This window comes from Sinohyriopsis cumingii, chromosome 2 (assembly GCF_028554795.1).
Source record: "Sinohyriopsis cumingii isolate HCF-2022 chromosome 2, ASM2855479v2, whole genome shotgun sequence".
In the NCBI taxonomy this organism is placed as follows: Eukaryota; Metazoa; Mollusca; class Bivalvia; order Unionida; family Unionidae; genus Sinohyriopsis; species Sinohyriopsis cumingii.
This window is the reverse complement of record NC_142962.1, coordinates 57228712-57250464: the sequence shown is the minus strand read 5'-3', so window position 1 is coordinate 57250464 and position 21753 is coordinate 57228712. Positions and strand designations below refer to the sequence as shown.

The window sequence follows — 21753 nt, the reverse complement described above, 5'->3', positions numbered from 1 at the left end:
CACAATTGATGTCAATGTTGTTGAAGATGCACTGCGCGCTGATAAATCCCCGTGGACGCTAGGATACGCAATGACGATTCATTCATCTCAAGGATTGACTATTACTGATACAGTTGTTTGGATCGTTGATGATCGAATCGAGTGGTCATACTTAGTTTACTTGGCTGTGTCCAGAGTCAGAAGAATATCTCAACTGCGGAGAATTGTCTTGGACGATCTCAGTGATTGATGACAACGATAAATGTCAAGTCAATATAATAAGAAAAAAAATCAGCCGGTTACAGAGTGACAAAAAAAATAATCAAAACTTTGACCTTTACATTGAATTTATCATGACACTGAAGCAACAGAAGAATAATCACTGTGCAAGCTGTAATTGTATAATGTTGTGGCAGTATTCAAGTAATAATCCAAAACAATTTACCGTAGATAGAAAAGACAACAGTCGCAGTCATACACGACAAAATGTGATGCTGACATGTCTCGAGTGCAATTGATGTCAGGGTGCTAGTTAAGTGATTTGGGCGGCAATTGTGTCTCTTCGGGAATTACTTGTAATTGTTCACGTGTGAATCCACGCTGAGGAGCAGTTGAATCCAGTCTATAAATTGCTGGTCTACCTGTAGATCTAATTATATTAGATATTTTGTGTGTCGTGATGCTCCAGATAGGATCAGTCGCTCTTTTTTTACCACCTTCAAGTTCACCTGGTTCATATAAATATCTCAGTGACATTACCCAGTATTGGTTGTGCTGAAAATCACGTCGCTGTGGTATATTTTTTTTGGTAATTGCGTTAATAGGTTTCATGTTGGTTGTTCGAGTTATTTCATTATTTAATGCAGTTATCACGCTTGGTAATCTTGCAACCCATTCGCGAGATCTCGTCCTGAATGAATTCCTTCGCGTATTGATATCCAAATAACCGCTCAGCAAGTGTTCGATTAAATCGTTCAACAATTGCCTGATCACGATGAATCTCCGTATATCCTTGTCTGATGGTGACATTATGTTGTTTTATTAGTGACGATACTGCACCTTGAAATTCTTTGCCAGGATCAACTTGTAACAACTGTGGCCATCATAGAGGTCCTCGTTGATAAATTCATTCAAAAGCAGAAGCAACCTCAGATGCTGTTTTAGTTGTTAACGGTTCTGCATCTTTGTATCTACTTGCAACATCAACTACAGTTAACGCGTACTTGTATGTTCGACGACAAACGGTATCATGTGGTAGAAATAAGATATCAGCTTGATGAACTTCATTTGGTACACTAACATTAAAATGTGCAAAATTAATTTTCTTAGGACACGATAGGTAAATTTGCCATATTGCCTGTTTGGATAACCAATCTGCTGCAGTATCACGCGACTTTTGCTGCTTCAGCGAGTTTACTAATTGCTGCACTACCCCTCCAGTACCCTCTTGGGGAATAATAAATCGACTCCATTATAATTAATTACCAGCACCTAGCACTAATTTACCTTTCATAGCTGATTTTATTAACCAACTAGCTAACCTCTCATTGAAAGATTTATCAGTAATGGAATTTAGCACGGGAATAATTTCACATCCACGAGATGCCTATCTTGTAGATTTTTACTTTTGTAAGCTACATCATGCGAATGACACGCCTTATCAACGTTTATCGGATACTCACCTGGTTTTGGTTGATCTTGGACATAAAGTCTGATATCAAGTCTGGTTCCAGGACTGCAGTACTTATATCCTGGGAGATGTTTTTCTCCTGGATATTTTGCCCATGGAGTACCTGGCAACTTTGTTAACTTGGCAGCATTATCACCTCCTCCTTTTCTTTTTACTTGGTGTTGCCTTTGACTTCAGCACTGACTTTGGTTTTGGCGCAGACTGCGTCAACTTGCCAGTAGAAATAAATCTTAACTTTTTTGTATCACATCGCTCATACTTGCCTGTAAGTGCTTGTAGATTATTTTTTGTTGTAATAGTTGTCGTATCTACTGTTGGGGTACATGCTCTACATTTCACACAATATAAATCCATATTTATTTTATATTATATCTAATGGAAATCACTGACTTTTCTGCAACAACGAAACGAGAACCAGTTAAGCATCACGCAGCACTACCAAATTCTGTTCGTATGATTATAATTGGACCATCTGGGAGTGGTAAGACACAGTTGTTACTTAATTTTAATAATGAAGTGGATGAAGTGGGATAAGTTGTATTTGGTAGCTCCATCTGTGGACAATCAATGATGCTACAAAGTGTTAAAAGATTTTAATGAAAGTGCAAAATCGTTAAATGGGAGGGGAGATGGTGTTGTTGAATTTATAACTGACATTAATGAAGCACCAAGTATGGATGATATTGATGGATTTATTAATAATTTAGTTGTTTACAATGATGTGATGTTGGATAAACAATCAAATCCAGCTAGGATATTTTCCAGAGGTAGACACAAAAACCTGATGTGATTTATGTAACCCAAAGATACACCCAAATTCCTAAAGTGATGAGAGATAACTGTAATATTCTTACTGTCTTTAACGGAGTTGATACTCACACGTTACGAAATATTCATCAGACTTGGTGTAGCAGTGATATGGATATAAATAAGTTTAGAAATTTATTTAGTCATGCCCAATCAACCCCGCACGGATTTATAACAATAAATTTACATGATCCTCGGACACGGCATCGAATCGGGTTAGATAAAATTTTTGGATGATAGCAGCAGGAAGGCGCGCCTCCAAATTGTCACCAACGATTGCGCATTTCTCCTTCGAAAAACAAAGAAAAAAACATACCGGCAATAACAGGTAAACCAATTTGTCATCGACGGAGTTGTTTTACGCTGGATATGCATTTTTTTAAAACGAATTTTGCGTTTTCGTAGGAAGGCTAAATTTGCGAAAATAAAAGTGAACCAATTAGAGCCGGTTCACCCTCCCTGCTGCTTGGCAGATGATGGTCAACAGGTCATCTCCAAGTTTACCAGTATAGCCACCAAAAATTAGTTTTCTATTTAAAGATTTTTTAAATAACAAGAAACAAATTTAATCACTGACATAGTTTATTTAACTCATTGTTTTTAAAGATACAGATCTTTTCAACATATAAAAGTGAAGGATTGTGTGAAAAATTTGTACATCTTCGAATAACACCATGACATGCATGAAAATGAAATCTTGTGCAAGTACCTATTAAAATGATCAGAGAGAGAAAAATTACAACATCTGAAAAAACTTCAATAGTAAAGAACGTTGACATTTGTCAGATCAACTCCAATTCTGACCCTACCACAGGCAACATTAAACAATCATATCTGAGGCATCTTTTCAAAATACAAGAAAAAGGTTTTATCTTTTTATTTGGCACCACTTAATGGAAATTCAAATAATGCCAAACTCAGCAATGCCCAGAAAACCAAACTGCATTGCTACTTGTGCAGAAAAACTGATGCCTCCCATCCCATTCTTGCAACGGAATGAATTTTTTTGAAACTCTTCTTTCTTTCATTACTGATGCAGTTTGCCTGTACTGTTCATAAATTGGCTTCCCACATAAGGCTTCAAATTTTCCGTATGAAAAAGAATCAAATGAAAGAGTAATGCAATGTTGGATCAAAAATATTCCTGCAGAGGGCAACTACTTCGAGGTCATCATCGTCACAAATTCTGGAAAAGAAAGTGCAAATATTTATATTAAAGATTTTTTTTTAAAATTACAATTCAGTACTATTAGGAGGCTAAGTTTCATTAGAGCAAAACATGCAAGAATGAACTGTAAGAGAAAAGAATCTTGCTGCTCTTGCAGAAAAAGGTCACCCCTGCTCTACATAACGCAAGTTTATGCTTTATAAAGTATGTAATGGACTTGTCTCTGCAATGCAATGCCTTCGGTCAGTTTCCTTGAGTAATACAATACACATCATACCACATCTTACAACTCATTGTTCAAGGACTATGTGGTGTGGAAATGGAAGGTCACCGATAGAGTTCTGAACCTTGCAACTCGCTGCAATTTGCCTTACCAGATAATGTAATAAATGATAGATTTCTTTACTGTTTGCTATGCAGGAATGCATGGTACAAAGCACTTTCACCACCAATATGAAAACTTCACAGATATGTTTCTAATAGGCATTAATGTTTTTGTACATGAACAGGGCATTTATACAACAGCTCTAAAATCATGTTACTTAATTCTTCATAGTACTCTACATCTTCCCAACTAGGCAAGGTTTCAATATGTTAACCCTATCTACACGTTGGCAGATCAAGCAGATATTTTAGTGCTTTATCAGAGTGACATTATTGGATTTCGTGAGTTACCTCCCTTAGTAATGCCAATTAACCAAAACTATTTAACAGTGGTGCACTGTACATCGGCCGAAATTGGTGGAGGCAATCCACTTCAAATGGATGTTTTGTAAGTTTAACATTAAAATTATGACTATGAAAAGCCAGGACTGGCATATTCAAGTGAAAGGTATTTGTACAAAGACAGACCAGAAGTAGAAAACTGCTTATTTACAAGTCCATTCAAGTTGTGTGCTACCTTGTCTCGTTCATGTAGGAAACGTGTTCAAATCTGAATAATTTTGATTTTGATGCAGTGGCTTGCTGCTGCATCCATGAAATTCACAGACCCTGAGCAAAGAAATATCTGCTCGATCGATCAATGTGTAGATCTCAACTTTATCAACATTATTCACAAGTAAATTACCGACTCCAGACATATGATTGGTCAATAAAATTTAGTTCCACTGGTCAAATTCAAGCCAGGTTATCTAGCTAGGACTGTAATTAACAACATTAAGTACCCATTTTTATTGTACTAAAAGGACTTTGATATACTGACATATGGACAGCAGCAAAGAATTACACATTCTACTGTGCTATTTGCAGATTGTGTTCTTACCTTGAACTCTCATGATACTATAAACATGTTCCCCAAGCATACATGCCTCACCATCAATATGGTTCAGTTAAACCAACCATGGTTTAATGCAGTATGTAAACAGGGTCCACAAGTAACTTTATCAAAACTGAAAATCCAGCACTGACCAAGTATCCTCATCTCTTGTTCTCATACAAAATTTGGTTCTGATCAATCAAGTCCATAAAAAAATCAACAGCAGACACTAAACTGGGGACAGAGATTGGAAGGAAATGGGCCACACTATGCATCTCCAGAAAATATGAAAAGAGCACAATAAACTGCTAAACAAAGCCACAAGAAAACTGACATTTACACTTCTTTGCAAGCTGAATGCAGACAAGACTGTTTCAGTAAGGCAATTTTCAGTATGGTGTTAAAAAATCATGAGCTGCTATTTTCAAGTTGGAAAACATGTAAAAAGTCTGGTATTCAAAACATGCATCGATGGTAAACATTATCTTCATCTTGAAAGTTTGTAAAGTACTCGTACACCTTCAGTTCCAAACCCTATGCAGCTCAATCACTTGTTGATGTCTCAACTTGACGTACTTCTTGGAATTCTTTTCTTCATTTTAGATGACAGCAATCATTTCTCCTGCCATATAACTTTCTCTAATCGACACATGATGTCCAATAAACGTAATTGTATCTCCTCCTGCTTTTATTCTCAACAATCTGAATATTCTTTTTATTTCTTCTGTACTGATTATTAAAACTTTTTCTTGAGGCTTGTTTTTCTTTCATCTTTAACATGTATTGCTAGCTGGATGCCATTTTAAAAAATATAATAAAAAATTTGATCATACCAATGCTTCACATGGAAAAATGTGCAGTTTAAAGCGTCAGTGGTACTACTATGAAGTTAGTCTGGTTGTCTGACTAATTCTATTAATGTTAATGTGAAACCTGGATCTAAGTCAACTATGGACTGGCCAATTGTCTGTTTTTACCATAACAATCATATTACGCCAACATGGTGAAAGCGATACGTGATCCAGATCTTCCCAGCATCAGTTGTTTTGCCTACACACTGCAGCTGGCTCTGCTTGACGCCATTCTGACACAGCCATCTGTTGCCGACTTGATAACACTCTCATGAAAGATTGGGGGACATTGTCGACATTCTTTAAGTGCTACCTCGAGCCTTCATGCCATTCAAGAACAACTCAGAGTGCCAAACCATCAGTTGCATCAGGATGTAGTGACCAGATGGAATTTGACGTACCAGATGCTGGATCGTTTGATAGAGCAAAAAAGAGCCGTCTGTTTATGTCGCTGAATGTGACAAGAAGTACAAGGCGCTATAAGTGATAACAAGTCAGTAGGCTTTAGCACCAAGAATTGTTGCAATTCTGCAGCCATTTGAACAACTGACCCATGAAATAAGCTGCACCAATTCCTATTTTTCTATGATCCTACTAGCTGTTCAGGCTATCTTGTTATATCTTCAGAAAGATGTTTTTGATGAGGGCATCAATAAGATAGTCATTGAACTGATAGCATCATTAACTAGGAGATTTAATGGGAATAACTGCCAACTAAAGAGAAAAAGGACGAAGTTTGGACTTTATGGAATCATTTGCTGCCTGTTGAGGCACAGAACAACATGTCTGTCACCATATAAACAGAAGTGAACAACTACCTGGCAGAGCCGTGTATTCCAAGAGACACTGACCCATTGGATTGGTAGAAAATAAACATGTCGAGATTTCCAACCTTGTGTCACACTGCAAAGCACTACCTTTCTTCACCACCTACAAGCATACCAAGCAAACATCTCTTTAGTACAGCTCGCGACACCTTCAGTGAAACGAGAAGCTGTCTTAATGCTGACAACATGGAACGATTGGTGTTTTAGAAAGTTAATGCAGCATTCATGCATTAACTGAACTGTAAGTTACAATTTCTAAGTTTAGTTAAATTAGTTCCATTCCTAGTTTACACAGACTGGCAGAAGGATGCAAAAATTACATGCAGTTAACTGTTTACTTTTAGTTTATGTATTAAATTACTGAACTGAAACTTCTGCTTACATTTGAAATTTTTAATGTTGTTGTTAGACCTATTTTGTACACTATTTCGTATTCGTATTCAGCCGAATAGTTGGTCCAATTATTTGTGTTCGGCCAAATAGTGATAATCACCTATTCAATATAGCCCTAGTAATTACTGATGCCAAAAATTCATGTGCAATCCTAACTCTGCTTAAACAGTGAAGCTCAAGAATTTTACATCACAATATGTAGATAATAATTAACAGTTATAGAAAATTTTATGTCAATACTATATTCAAGGAAATCTAGATAAGCCTACATTCTGATTTGACAAGAAGCACATCTTTTGATGGGAGCAGGGTGGGCTGGGGTTTTCTTTAATTTGGAGATTTTTCTTCTTTAATTACAAGACAATTTCTTCACTAAAAGAATCCTAGTCCCACACACCCAAAAATGTACTACAGAATTCGAAGCCATGACGTTGTCAACACGGTGACCAACAATCAAAACGAAGAGGAATAGATAAGGATGCCAATTTTCACTTAGAAAATGTGTAACTATTACATGAAGCCATCTGACTTGGGGTGTCATATCTTATAGACACATCTATCTAACCGAGCAATTAACAGCGGATGTTTGTTGAAAGTCCTCAAATAAGAAGCGCCTCTCACAATTATGGTCTGCTCACTTGCAATTCCTTTTTCTGACAAACTCTACATGATCGAGACAAGGTAGCATTCAATACAACCAGCTCTCTTTATCCAAAATTTCTTGGTCTCAAAATAGTGGAGGGGCTTTATCTTGATCCTCTTTATGATTTCTCTACCCCACCACATTGTGCAGAAGAAAAAAAAAACGATTAGCTGTGCTGTATGTATCAAAGAGGCCAAATATTGTACGGCATTTCAACATGGCATTTTTGCTTCAAACATATTTTGACAAATTTTTAACATCAATTTTGCACAAAGGCACTTTCATAAAAAATATTAAAAAATGGACAAGTCAATGAAAATGTGTAAACTTGAAGCTTTGAGACTAAAATTGTCAAAAAAAAAACTCTCAAGGCTCCAACGCAAACCTGGACTTTGATTATGTCCAGGTTCTGGGACCCTACCAAAAATCTGAAGAAAGTACAGATCATATACAATAGGGATCTGAGCAAAATATATATCCATTACAATACACAAAGGAAATTAATTACACCTAATTAGCCCAGATTTTAACTACAAGATTCAATCTCTCCAAACCTGCCTCTCCTTTACCAGGGATGAAAACAACTTGTATATATTCATTAGACCTGCAAGGTGACAACTTCCATTACGTTTCCATCACTAATTTGTTACCAGTTGCCCATTTTAAATGGACTCAAGAAGAGAATCCATTTGAGAAAATCATGTTCCAACTTTGAACCAATTTCATTTCTGCATAACGCAGAAACTGATCTATTGGCCAAGTCTTTGGCTGACACACACACACGCACACACAATTTGAAAACAAGCTAGATGCCAATGTTTTAAGTTGATGTTAGCAACAAACTTTCAATTTTGAAACTGCTAAAAAAAATCTTTCAAGGGATATTTTATAAGTATTATTTTTTTTAATTTTTTTTAAACAAGTTCCTGGACACTGAAAGTGAGTTTGATATTTACCAGCTTAAGATATTACCAGTCAAATTCTGGAAGTAATGTAAAAAATTATTTTCAAACCCCCATTCCGTGATGATTTTAAAAAGTTTCCTTACATCCCACTGAATTCTGAGGTAGCAGCAGCAGCTATAAGATTATAATGTCTGTACTGTTTTGATATTGTTGTAGAGAACCAAAATACAACAATGCAAGCTGACAAGACCAAAATATCCATTGGTAGACTTGAATTTAATTATTGTACATCTGTATTTACTGAACAATAAATTGTACTTGTATTGCTTCTCACAAATTCAAAGCAAACACAATTGTATTTTTTTATTATTGAATCATCCATGTTATTAGGGGGAAAAAATGTGTTTTTCCAGTTGGCCAACAGCCTCCCTTTTTCATTGTGACTAGCTTATTTGTCCCTTCCCCAAGGTAAAAAAAATATATGCATCTAATTGAGCTGGTTTAGCCTAGTACGTGAAGCGCCTAGTGTATTATTTATGCTAATCATTGCAATATATGCTTACATTTTTTTTTAAAGTTCACAACAATTTCATTAAAAGAATTGAAAAGAAAAAATTTCCGCAATTGATTTGTGTATCTAATTGAGCCGATTTAGCCCAGTACTTGAAGTGTTTAGTATATTATGTATAATCAATACAATATATATACATGTTTACATTTGTTTAATTAAAAACCAACCTACCTATCCATATTTTAAAACCAGTGCTACATTAAATGCACATGGGGGGGGGGGACCTGCATACAAAGTATGATGCATGATTTTAGAAACTGCCATACCAAGACAGACTTCCTATTAAGTCTCATGTACAAATAATTGCAAATGGATGCAATAATTCGGATGAGGGATGACTGCATAAGCTTTCCTGGTCTTGTTACATTAGTGAATATAAAGACGGAAAACCCACCGAGAACAGAACACCTATCCACCACCCCATGAAGGTTTTTTAAACAGGTCAACCAAATTATGAAAGGTTTTCATGTTTTGAATCTTGATTTGGCTAACAAAAACTTAAAAGATTTTTATATATAGCTTTATTTATCTCGACTGGTGAAGATAAGGGCATTTCAGTACTTTTCATTTACTAATGCAAAACACATTGTTTATTTCAAGCAATTCCCTATAATCTGACATTACCTTCATAATTAACTTGGCCATCTCCATCTATGTCAGCTTCTCGAATCATTTCATCAACTTCCTCATCAGTTAATTTTTCTCCCAAATTTGTCATTACATGTCGAAGTTCAGCTGCACTGATAAAACCATTTCCATCTTTGTCAAAAACACGGAATGCTTCCCTGATTTCTTCCTCACTGTCAGTGTCTTTCATTTTTCTGGCCATCATTGTGAGAAATTCTGGGAAATCTATTGTGCCATTACCTAGAAACAAGAAGAAATTCATATATGCTGTTTCTGAAAAGTAACAAGAAATACAACAGTAACTGGTGGGCTTGCACAACAGTCATGGATTGTTCTTTTCAGGATGAAATTAATTCATTCAAGGTTCACATGACCATTACTAAATGGAATTAAAGAACATTTTGGATTATATAACATGCATTTTCAATATCTGAAGAAGTTTCTCTTTCAATACCCTCCAAAACATGACAGAAAAGATGATCATGTACAAAGCCACAAAATGAGCCAAAGCCATTTCAATGTACAGAATACAAATTCTAACTTTACTTTGCTGACCAGCATTATGTTACTAAGTGGAAACAACATAATGCACATAAATTATTTTGTTTCCTTTCAAACCTTTAATTCTAAAGAATTCTTGAACAATATATGTGCATGTTATACAAAGTAACACTTCCTATCAGAGTATATATAAAAAACAATGCAAAGTATTAGAATCTTATCCTGAAACAAAATAGTTTAACCCTGAATTTATGTGTGCCAGTAAATTCTCAAACAATATTCCAAACCCATTTTTCACATTTGGACATTTAGGATAGAGTGTGGGTTCAGAGCAATTACATATAAAAAATTTGGAATCTGCTGCCACCATAAGATAGCTTACCAGCAGGCCTGCTGGTAAGCTATGTTATATTGACTTGTACCTATATGAAATCAATAGGAAAATTATTTATTTTCTCAAAAATGGCCAAGTATTGCAAAAATCATTGTCTTTAATCCACTGACAGACTAGACGAAACTCTGCATAGCTGGAACCTGACCTGGTACTCTCCACTTGCGTTAATAGTCACTATGATTCACAACTCTCAAACAATATCTTAAGTACAATAGTAACGTGATATCAACAACTCCTTTTTAATGTTGTTGTACAAAATTTCAATTATATTAAATGTAAGTCTGATAACTTTAGTAAAAGCCAGAAAGTTATTGTAGGGTTTAATGCAATTTTTCAGCACACAATAGGCTATACATGACAGCCAATATTAATGGTGGAGGAAGAACCCGGGAAAACCCAGTTAAGAACCACCGGCCCACAAGACGTTTTCTCACATACCCACATTAGCTGAATCCGAGATGTGAACCCACGCAAAGGTGAGATGTCAGTGATCCGTAACGATGAGCGCTTTAGACCACTCCAGGCCCCCAAAGCCAGAAAGATATAATTCTCAACATATTTATTTTGAGAACAATTATAAGAAACTTGGCCAGTTTGATTTAGCAAGCAGTCTGGTTCCCTGCTTCGTATGCTCCCTGTGTGAGAGAGCATGTCAATTTTGTGCTCTTTCGTTTTTGTATTTTTATTACAACCAGTATACGACTTTTATTTAATATTTTTTCTACAGTATTTGAAAATGATGGTTGTGACATTCTGTGCGCTTGTGCAACTGACAATCGAAATCACTAGTACCAGCTCAAATTTCATCAACGCGTTAGTTTTATCATCTTTTAGTATATATTAAAGATGTAGCGATTTTAATACTTGCAATATTTGAGAAAATAAATAATTTTCATATCGATTTCATGCAGGTATAACTCGATTTAACGTTCAAGTTTGCTAGATCATCCACTTAGTGGCAATGCTTTAACACCACCATGTTGGCCTCTTGTGATGTTAAACTGGTTTACATACATTCCATATTTAAAAAAAGATACGGATATCGAACTGTCTGTGAAACAAGAAGTCTACTAGATGAATCGAATCCACTGAGCATTTGGATTATCTCAACAAATATATTTATGGCAAGCATCCAAGTGAATCATACTGCAACATCTTAATAGTCTGGTTAGAACTCAATAAATTTAACTCACAACCAGTTCAGTTATGACTCAATTACGCAATTGTTTCAAGCGTCAAGTTGTAGAGGAAAATTCCCGGGGTTTTCACCCTGACTTTTGTCAATATTTGCAAATTCCAGGACTTTTCACATTCAGGAAAAAAATTATCATTTCTCCTGCCTTTTATTCCAATTTCCCGGTAGTGTGGGAACCCTGAACAGTACACGTAATACTATCCATGGAACTCCGAGTATAGCAACTTGCATGCCTTATAAAGAACAATTTGCATGCAATTTTACTACCATATAATGAATGACCTGCGTGTGTGCGAGTGTGGGTACACACACTCACCCTAGGTATTGCAAATTAATAATATTTGGCGGTAAATACTGGTGTACTTAGACTGGGTGAACTCTGATCAGGTCCGATGTAAAAATTATTGTTGGTAACAAGACAATGACAATGGTGATATGGCCATCTTCCAATCTTGTTTAGCTCAAGTGGTACAGTAGTCCTTGTACTGCACTTGTCAAAAATGCTACACTACTCCACAGGCAACAGTGTCCAATATAAAATTAGATGCAATGGTTAGTGCAAGAAACTTAAGCATCTCATGTAAGTCAGTGCCCTAGTTTTTGTTAAAGATGCAATAGTCCTCATAGCGAATCTATACACCAAGGTACACGACTTGAGGCAATAGCCACTTTAGGAAAGATAGTTCCAACAATTTTCTTCTGGCATCACCAGCCATACAAGTCATTCTAGAAAAACACCACCATCATTAATCTACACAATCACCAATCTGAGAAAGAAAAAAAGATCACACTTTCAAATGCGAGCCTTTAAAATTTCTCTTTTCCTTCCAAACCTAAGATTTCCTTTCATTTAGTGGTACCATAATGCAAAGGTATGCATTTTAAATTGAATAAGACATCAAGTTATAAAATATGGTTACCCTTGCTAAAGTTTTTTCTGAAATATCACAGCAGGTGTTTAGATTACCATTTCAATTGGCAATTTGGCAAGAACAAAATCCAGACAATTTTAATTTTGCTCACACAAAAATAGTCATAATTCAGTTACTCTCCTCCTTATTTTTAATCTGCAAAATCAGTCGTTTTGATTACCATTTCTACTGGCAATTTGCCAAGGACAAAATCTTCAGACAATTTCAGTAGTCTCACAATGTAGTCAGAGACTGGGACCTTGTTGTCTGCTATGTTGGATTTTAAGGTATACTGGTAATTCAATTTGTATTTCATAACCATAAACTTTATTGAACAAGGAACCTCACAAAATCACTTCCAACATTCCATTTAGACAAAGTGCTGCTGCTACTAATATTTGGCAAGTTTCTGTTATTTCCATACTTGTCCTCAACAGTTAATAGTACCAAACAGTTCATGTCAACTGATGAACAACAGCAGCTTGCTTACATACAATTTTCATATCAGGGATCGTCCTGGGCAAATTGCATTTTTTTCTCTTCTTATTGGCGACATAATATACCATCTGTCAATTTTTTGGGGCGATAACCTTCTTTGGCTGTTTAATTTGTATATACCATCATGGATTTGGAGTGAAGACATTCAAAGGGACCACAAAAGGAAGCTACAAAATTAGATAATGCACTGGAATCTATCTGTTACATAAACAAATCCTTTGCTCGTATTGACAAACCCACCTTTACAGTGCATCGTTACATAATAATCTGCTTGTGCTGACATCTGGCCAGAGTACTGTGTTCTGTGATACACTCAGTCATGACATCAGACTATACCTACAATCGACCGACTTCTGAAGATACGAACAGAACCAGCTACAATTAATTGGAGGATGGCTAATCCTTCTGCTTTTTTTTTATTAAATGTACCAATAAAACATTTTAGCTAAAACTTCAGAGAAAACTGATTTAATACGTTTTAAGTACGCACTGCTGTATAAAAATACAAAGCAAATGGAAAAAAATCTCAGAATTATATAGTCAGCAGTGCAGCTTTATCATGGGTAAATTTAACTTGGATGCTGGGTGTTCACTGTCTCATCTTAAACGTTAACAAAATTAACAGCATTTGGATTTAGTGCAAATTCATCAGACAACAGTCATTGTACCTGATGTTATACCTGGCTGTCCAACATCATCTCCATGTATTGATGGTAGTAATGCTTCATGTGCAACATGACATCAATTCATTTACAACTGGTTGTGATATTTTGAAGAAGGAGTATGTCACCAAACAGGAATCCAGACGGGGTAAGTAGGATATGGTAATTTTGCTCATTGATCGTATGCTTTTGCCATCAATCCCGTGTTACGATTTCTGGGCATTAAACTACGCAACAAGAACTTGCAAAACAAATAAGATTTGCTTAATTGAAAATAATTTATTTTTCAAAACAGAGAACTGAAAGAATTAAATTAACTTACAGAATGGTGAATGAATTCCTATTTCCTTAAAGTCAATTCCAACAATTCCAAGAAATCTGAATACGTTCCAACGAAAAATGCCCCTTCTGTGTTGAATTTTAAAATATACAGAAAGTTTTTCAAAGAACTCAAACAGTTGTTGAATAAATTTAGTTAATACCAATCAGTTATTCTAGCGTGTCATGCAAAAAATCTTTTCAAAAACCAAGCTGGTAGAATGAATCCAAAAACATGCAGATTGGGACCTTCCATCTGAAGTTTTTTGCAGCATATTTAAGCACTGTTTTCACTAAATATTTGTGGATTTTTCAGGTTCAATACACATGAAATTCTCAAAAGACACACCGTTTCTCCCTGTGGAGTGCGTTATCGCCACCACCACCCAGGTGCCCCATTTCATCTTCTGGTCAGCTGTGCCCAAACTGCACAATAACTAACGGTTAGACTCAAGCCTCTTCAACATACTTCAAAGAAACCGCCTGTTATACAGTGAGTGAAAGCACTAGCAACTGATTGACAAATTAACAATGCCCTTTTAGTTATAACAATGCTTAAAATGGGTGCGAATTTGTGTTAACAGTTTAAATGTGGTCTCAAGCTCCCATACATGTGATAACTATTTCCCACATTTTATATCCCACCTTTTTTCCTTATTATTAACTTGTATATGCATATAGCACTGCTTACTAAATAACATCTATTCCGAATTATTGGGGTACGGCACATATGCTCTGTGGCACGTTTCTTCATTGCTTCATTTGGTTAAATGATGGTAATTAATGCTTATATATACAGTACATTAATGCCAGGTGTTGACTCGTGCAAGTTTCATTGGTGGGAATGGTGATCCTAGTTTGCTTGTCGAGAAGATATCTACAACATTCGCTTATCATTCTTGGGATTTAGGAAGCAATTCACTACAAGCAAAGCATGTAAAGTGCGGCAAAGATAAATTTCTGAACTCCTGGTTGACGGAAATGTACTTTGTGAAGCTAGCCATAAAAGAGGGGAGGGGGCATTTAACTCCTGAATGCATGAAATCGACGGTTGCATTATATGTCACTTACCTTACATTGCAAAGTACAACCACCGGGTTTTAGTATTAAAATGTGATTAATTAAAGTTCCTTACAAAACTATCGAAAATATCATACATAATATAGATTTGCTTAATACCAGATGTTTCTATTAAAAAAAGAAAGAGAGACTGTAGATGTCAGGAAAGTAGATATTTTACATTTGATATTGCATTTATTTTATGGGACAACAGTCATACCTATGCACTAATGGTGATGCAGGATGCGAAGGCCATGGAAGTAGTGCAAAACAGTCATGTAATGATTGATTCTGTAATACTATGGCTGAATTCAATAAAGCAACAAGTATCCCATCTTTTTCAGTTTTCATTGTACACATCCCATGGACTGAAAGTTAAAACTTTTCACCAAACTTGCAACACATGAAAGGGTACATCAGGACTATTCTACATCCCCAATCCAGCTGGGAGATTTGGAATGAACACTGATGCATTTATGTGCAAAGCAACAATGCTACAAACAAGGACATAATTCATTATTACGTGTATTGTTCTGGCCTTGACAATGGCCTCGTCAACATTTTTATACCATCAAAGTTAAAATTAGTACAAAATGTTGGGCAGTAGCTTAAATCTAAAAAAGTTCAACAAGTGCATATAGGAATTACCATCAGCGTCAACTTCATTGATCATGTCTTGCAATTCTGCTTCAGTTGGATTCTGGCCAAGTGATCTCATTACAGTTCCCAATTCCTTAGTTGTGATCGTGCCATCTCCATCTTTATCAAAAAGACTGAAAGCTTCTTTAAATTCTGAAATGAATTTAAAATATATTTTAAGCTCAGGGCTATGTCTGATAAAATGTATTCAGAAACCAACAGATAACAATTAATGCTAATCTTTTTGTGCACAAAAGATACTAATTATGAATTAATGTAGTGCTCTCCCCTGGCCACAAGTTGTATCAGTCTCTATCTTAAAGCTCAGGGTCTATTCTCAAGTTGGTGATGCCATTTCTTAGCTCCACTAAACCATCCCAATGGATATATATATATTTGTCAAAGCAATGTCTAAATATTACAAAGTCGAAGGGCCTCTTAACAAAAACTGTTCATCTTAATTGTAAAATAATCTAGCCTTGTGTACATGGTGCAACAAGTTGTGAGTGGGTCGCAACAAGACACCAAGTTTAATCCATGTTGGATATAGATTTCACAGCAATTCTCATGATTCTTCACAGTAATAAATCGTTAGAAATTACCATGTATCAAAAGATTTTAAAAATTTATTTTGGTGTTTGTATAAAAAATATTCACATTAACCCCTTGTGCACACCTATTTCATGATGTTATGACAACTCTCTAGTCAAAGAATACCAACAAACGGGGATGGGGATGGACGACCACAAATGTAAACATCGAATATATAATAGGGTCAGGTAAACAAAAAAATACCTTACATATTTGTCTTCGTTTTATTACTTTTTTAACATAATAATTGCAATTTTTAAAAAAACATTTACCTAACCTATAAATCAGCCACTGCAAGCTTGCGCTCATGTCCGTCCACGTGACGTTTGGATGGAGCTGTGAAGTACCCATTATTCAGAAAATAGAAAAGAATGAACTTAAAACAAAGCATGCTGAAACTAACATGCAGCACATGATGAATGAACGGGACAGGACGCTTGCTGCGGACACAATCGTGTCTTCTGAATCCGAACTGATCTAAATTTTGCAGAGTTACTTTGGTACAAATGCGCAGTTGACAATACACCAAAAGAGGTGGGTTATGTATGCGCCGAATATGTCTCTATGCATGCCTCTCGCTCAGGCATGGCATGAATTCAAGATGTGCAAGTATGTTATTATTGTTCTTATAATTATATGTTCTCGGTAATCGCGACTTGTGTCTAAACTGAAAAAGTTTGTCAAATTGATTGCCAGTAAATATAAAAATTTGAAGTCTTAAGAAAACCAAGATTTTTTACAAGAAAAATTGCCTACTAATTATTTTCTAAGCTCAAAAATGACATTTTTCCCCTCACAATTTTCTCGGGTTGTATATAAAGCTGTCAAAATTTTAATGATTGGTTATCCTGACCTGAACTCCACATTTTTCATTCACAGTATCCTATAAATTTCACTACCTACTGTCATCTGGTACAAGGTCCAAGGATTCATCCTCATTGTCTGATAAAAGTGAGAGTCTTTGTCAATGAGACTTGTGGATGTTATACAAATAAAAAATGTTAGGCAATGGATTTTGCTAAAACTAAAGAACATGTTGCATCAGGAAATGGACAAATCAACAGCGCTTCAGAGATCTTGAAACAGGAATTCGACAGTAATGTGCATGTGGTTTAGATTTTTAACACATTAACCCCTGGATGTTTTTGTCATTTTCGCCTGAAAATAGAGTAGGAACGCATTTTGAAAGATATTTCTGAATAGATCCAAAAACACCAAATCCCAGGTGATCTTGCAATAACATACTGCCTAGTTGTGTTAGAAACATCACTTTCCACTGGCTATTTGGCGTGCGCATGAGCAGAAGGGTAAAATTGGTGTACTTTTTTTGGTGCTAAACAGAGCCATTATTTTTGTATTGAGACTCCTCTTTATTCCAAATGCCCATCTTATCCTACTTTTTGCAAAGGTTCTTCTGTTTGCAGTTCATACCAGTTTGCCTTAGATGAGACCAAAATGTCTAAAATCCAGACCCAAAATCAGATTCCAACCTCGGGCAAATTTTGGGTTGAAAAGGTAGAGAAAAAAATCAGGTCCAAAAATGGATTTTTTTAAATATATGTATTTTGTAGTGCAACTATATATTCCAGATTATCTGGTATCATTGTAGAGCTACAACTGTCTACCTTTCTATAATACCACCCACTTTAGTGTATCATGCATGACCATGACGCTACAGAGCTCAGCAGTAGGCTACTACCTCCTGCCATGTTAACTCGACGCTAGGGGTTAATGTGTTAATGTAGCTTTAACAATTTTTCAGTCATATTGCTACAATGTCTGAAGTAGCAGTTTGTAATGACATCTAGCAATGGGGCATCATGCAGCAGACATGTAGGATCATGTCCCATCCAGTCACATTATCCTGACACTGGGCCGACCAGGTAAACCTCCATGTAGCCAAGTGGTCTAAACCGCTCGCCGTTACAGATCAAAAAGCTTGCCAGTAACTTCACGTGGTCGATGGTTCTTCCACGGTTTTCCCTGGTTCTTCCTCCAACATTTATACTGGCCTGCATGTTTCGCCTATCTTGTAATGAAATATGGCGTTAAACCCATAAACAACAACAACCAGGTCGTCCAGTCCTACGATTCTGCTGGGGTTTGAACCCACGACCAACTGCATCCAAGGATGATGCTCTAACCACTGTGTCACCGGAGCAGCAGACAGTTATGTAATACAGCAATAAGAATCTGTGGAAATGATCTTGCAACCTTTCAGAAGTTAAACGTGATGTAGATTAATTAAAGTGAATGTTGTGAATAAATAATCTGCCAATTTGTTTTGTGTCTGTATGCTCTAATTCACATCAATTTTGACTCTTTGTGACAAGATTAACTGCTTGCAGATCCAGACAAGTAGAAAAAATAAATGCAAATTTTTCATATGGTTTTCTGTAAATATAGCATGTAATATACAGAGGACTCTTTTAAGCTCAGACTGTGCCTTTTTGCCTCTCATATATTAGCAATAATTATGCTTATACCCAGGGTGGGGGGAGCTGGCATGTCTGAACTTGCACAATGCAGTTCAGATTCACATTAGTACAACTTCTTCCCATTGATCGGGTACCCGGGTAAGTGATCGTGATTGAGGGGTAACTGGTAGACTTTTCGTAAAATTTTAACACCTTTGGCAATAAACAATATTTTCCAGAATTTTGGATTTTGTAAAAATTGCAAAAGGAACATCTTCTCTACTAGAAATAGGTGAATCTCCATCCTCTTCATGATCTATAGGTTTGTCATTCAATTAATACAATGTACCCACCTGCAATCTGTTCTTCTGTCAGTTGGTCTGCCTAAAAACAGAAATATTTGAACATTTTAATAGAGTTTCAAGATGAATTTCCATGCATGTCCTGATCGTGCCTGCTTAATATGCAAGAACAACTTGTGGAATGGAACAATAAATTTTCATTGGCCAACTGAAAATAAGTTATAAATAAATACAGGACTTTATATTATTTTAACCAATGAGAGGACAGTATTCAATTCAGCTGGATCTCACTTGAATATTAAGCAGGCTCAATCAGGGCTATGTCGATCAGTTGCATGGGAAAATGATTTGGCATTTTTTAAAGGTATGGTATTAAATCAAACTTTTGATAGGTTTACAGTCAAATGCCTGCGCTAAATATCGGTATTAAATTTTTTAAGCTATATAAATTGCAGCTTAAAATATCAATGTTTATTCTTAAACAGGTCACTCACGGAAAGAAATGTCCTCCCTTGTAGTTATTTTATAGTACATATATGACAAGTCAATTGTAAGCAATGATACGAGCCCCTGTGGATATGGGCTGCCAGTAGTCCTACAATGTAAGACGTAGCACATGTTGGTTTTGTGTGTGATTAGTATTTTTAACGTAGCTTTAACAATTTTTCAGTCACATCGCTACGATGTCTGCAGTGTGGCAGTTTATAGTGATGTCTAGCACTGGTGCATCATGCCACAGACATGTAGCATGATGCCCCACCCAGTCACATTATCCCGACCAGTCCGAACACGAACATCTTAATGCTGAGTGCCTAGTGAGGCAGCTGTTAGAACCATTTTTGTAAGTCTTTGGTACGACTCAGCCGTGGAACAAACCCACGACCTCCCGCTTCTGAGGTGGCCACTCTAACCACTAGGCCACTGGAGTGATATGTTGGTGTTTCAGTACCATGTCTAACTATCCATACAACGGCCTTGTATACCGTGTTTCGATGTCATTGACACTGGAACAAGGAGTCAAAGTTTCAGGATCATCTCACACATTTGGCAGCATATATCGCTGCTCTTCCACTAATTTATGTGTAATTAATATACTTACTGTGCCGTCTTTATCCTAGTGGAATGAAAATATGACACTAGCAAATGGACGCATTTTCATGTTCCACCGACATACATCTGAATTTGTTGGAATGCGATGGTAGTCAAGGCATGCCTAAGTATGTTTATGTAGGTTCATGTGGCAGATACATTTCTTGAACAAAACAAAATGTTGCTTCTGACATATATCTTTATTTGTTTCGTTAAAGAATAATATTTCATCTTAACCTGATTTTGGCATTCCCCGCTTTCATCACTTTCCAGTCAAAGGAAATGTAGGCCAACAAAACTTGAAAAGAGGTCCTTTTCTTTTTGGAGAATTTGAATTTATTAGAGAAAAGACATTAAAGTATGTAAAGTCTGACTAAAACATTATGACTTTACTATGTAGAAATGCGGCGTTAATATTTTAGTTGCCAGTTGTGAGATATTCCTGAAAATTTTACTTTCAATACAATGTTAATCGACATGAAAACACACTACACAGCGCTGTTGGTTAGGCAGTAAGACCCTGACGCCCAAAATCTATAAATTTCTGCGTCAAGGTCTTACATGTAGGACTAGGGCTGCCATGTGTGCGAGATATTCTGAAACTCTTGACTCCTCGTTCCAATGTCAACCGACATCGGAACGCGGTATACACGCCCGTTATTTGGGTAGCAAGACATAGCACTAAAACAAAATGTGTTGTCTTACATTGAAGGACTAACTCAAGACCAATAAATGCGCCTACTACATGACAACGCCGGCTTAAAGTACACCTCAGCTATGGGGATGGTCAATACTGAAGCGTAGTAAATCTAAATGGGAAACTTGGGAGTTGAAGAAACGAGTCTCGTGTAATTTTGTGTTCTTAGAACAACTACTCCAGGTATACTTCTGCGATGAAAGTCTGCGACGTATACAAAATAAAAACAAAAGACACGATGGCCAAAACATCTGGCGACACACACCAACACCAGAAATGGTATAATAAGAAATGAGACATACGATTGATGAAATCACAAAAAGAACAAAAGGAAAATTTATGTTAAGGTCAATTCAATTAAAAGAGAAACTAAAATTACATGGATGGATAGTAATCTTCACTTACCATTTTTGATTGAAATGAACGTAGAGTTTAACACGATGATTGAAGTATTTGATGGCCGGTTGCTGATGCTGACTGAATTACCATATATATCCTTCCGCCGTAAATTATGTTGCTAACTTTTTGGGTCGTCGCTGTCTAGCTGTGCAGTGTTTATATATGTCTTCTAAATATACAAACAGTTATCCCAAGACTTACACTGTTAATGTCCTATTTCGGTTATAAAGGCACGTATGATAACGAACTACTTTATCAACCAGATTTCTCGAGCATTACGTTCTTATACGCGCGCTGCTATCGATAACACGTTCGAATAAAAGAACCGCTTCTATTGGCTAATGATAACCGCATTGCGACAA

The 21753-nt window shown here is 36.2% G+C and overlaps 1 protein-coding gene across 1 annotated transcript; it reads right to left on the bottom strand.

Annotated features, from left to right (window-relative positions):
* Positions 1–3040: 3040 nt before the first annotated feature.
* Positions 3041–21537, bottom strand: LOC149804928 (calmodulin). The gene is made up of 5 exons (XM_089945945.1): positions 21398–21537; positions 19258–19288; positions 15906–16049; positions 9717–9959; positions 3041–3662 (listed from the first exon to the last, which is right to left on the bottom strand). The coding sequence occupies exons 1-5, from the start codon at positions 21398–21400 to the stop codon at positions 3634–3636; spliced, it is 450 nt and encodes a 149-aa protein (XP_089802071.1). The 5' UTR covers positions 21401–21537; the 3' UTR covers positions 3041–3633.
* Between the last annotated feature and the right edge of the window lie 216 nt (positions 21538–21753).

Excerpts from the sequence above, each read along its gene's own strand:
- LOC149804928 (XM_089945945.1), bottom strand. Across the intron at positions 16,050-19,257 it reads GACAGAAGAACAGATTGCAG|AATTTAAAGAAGCTTTCAGT; the intron begins GTGGGTACATTG and ends AATTCATTTCAG. Across the intron at positions 3,663-9,716 it reads TGGCCAAGTTAATTATGAAG|AATTTGTGACGATGATGACC; the intron begins GTAATGTCAGAT and ends TTTCTTTTCCAG.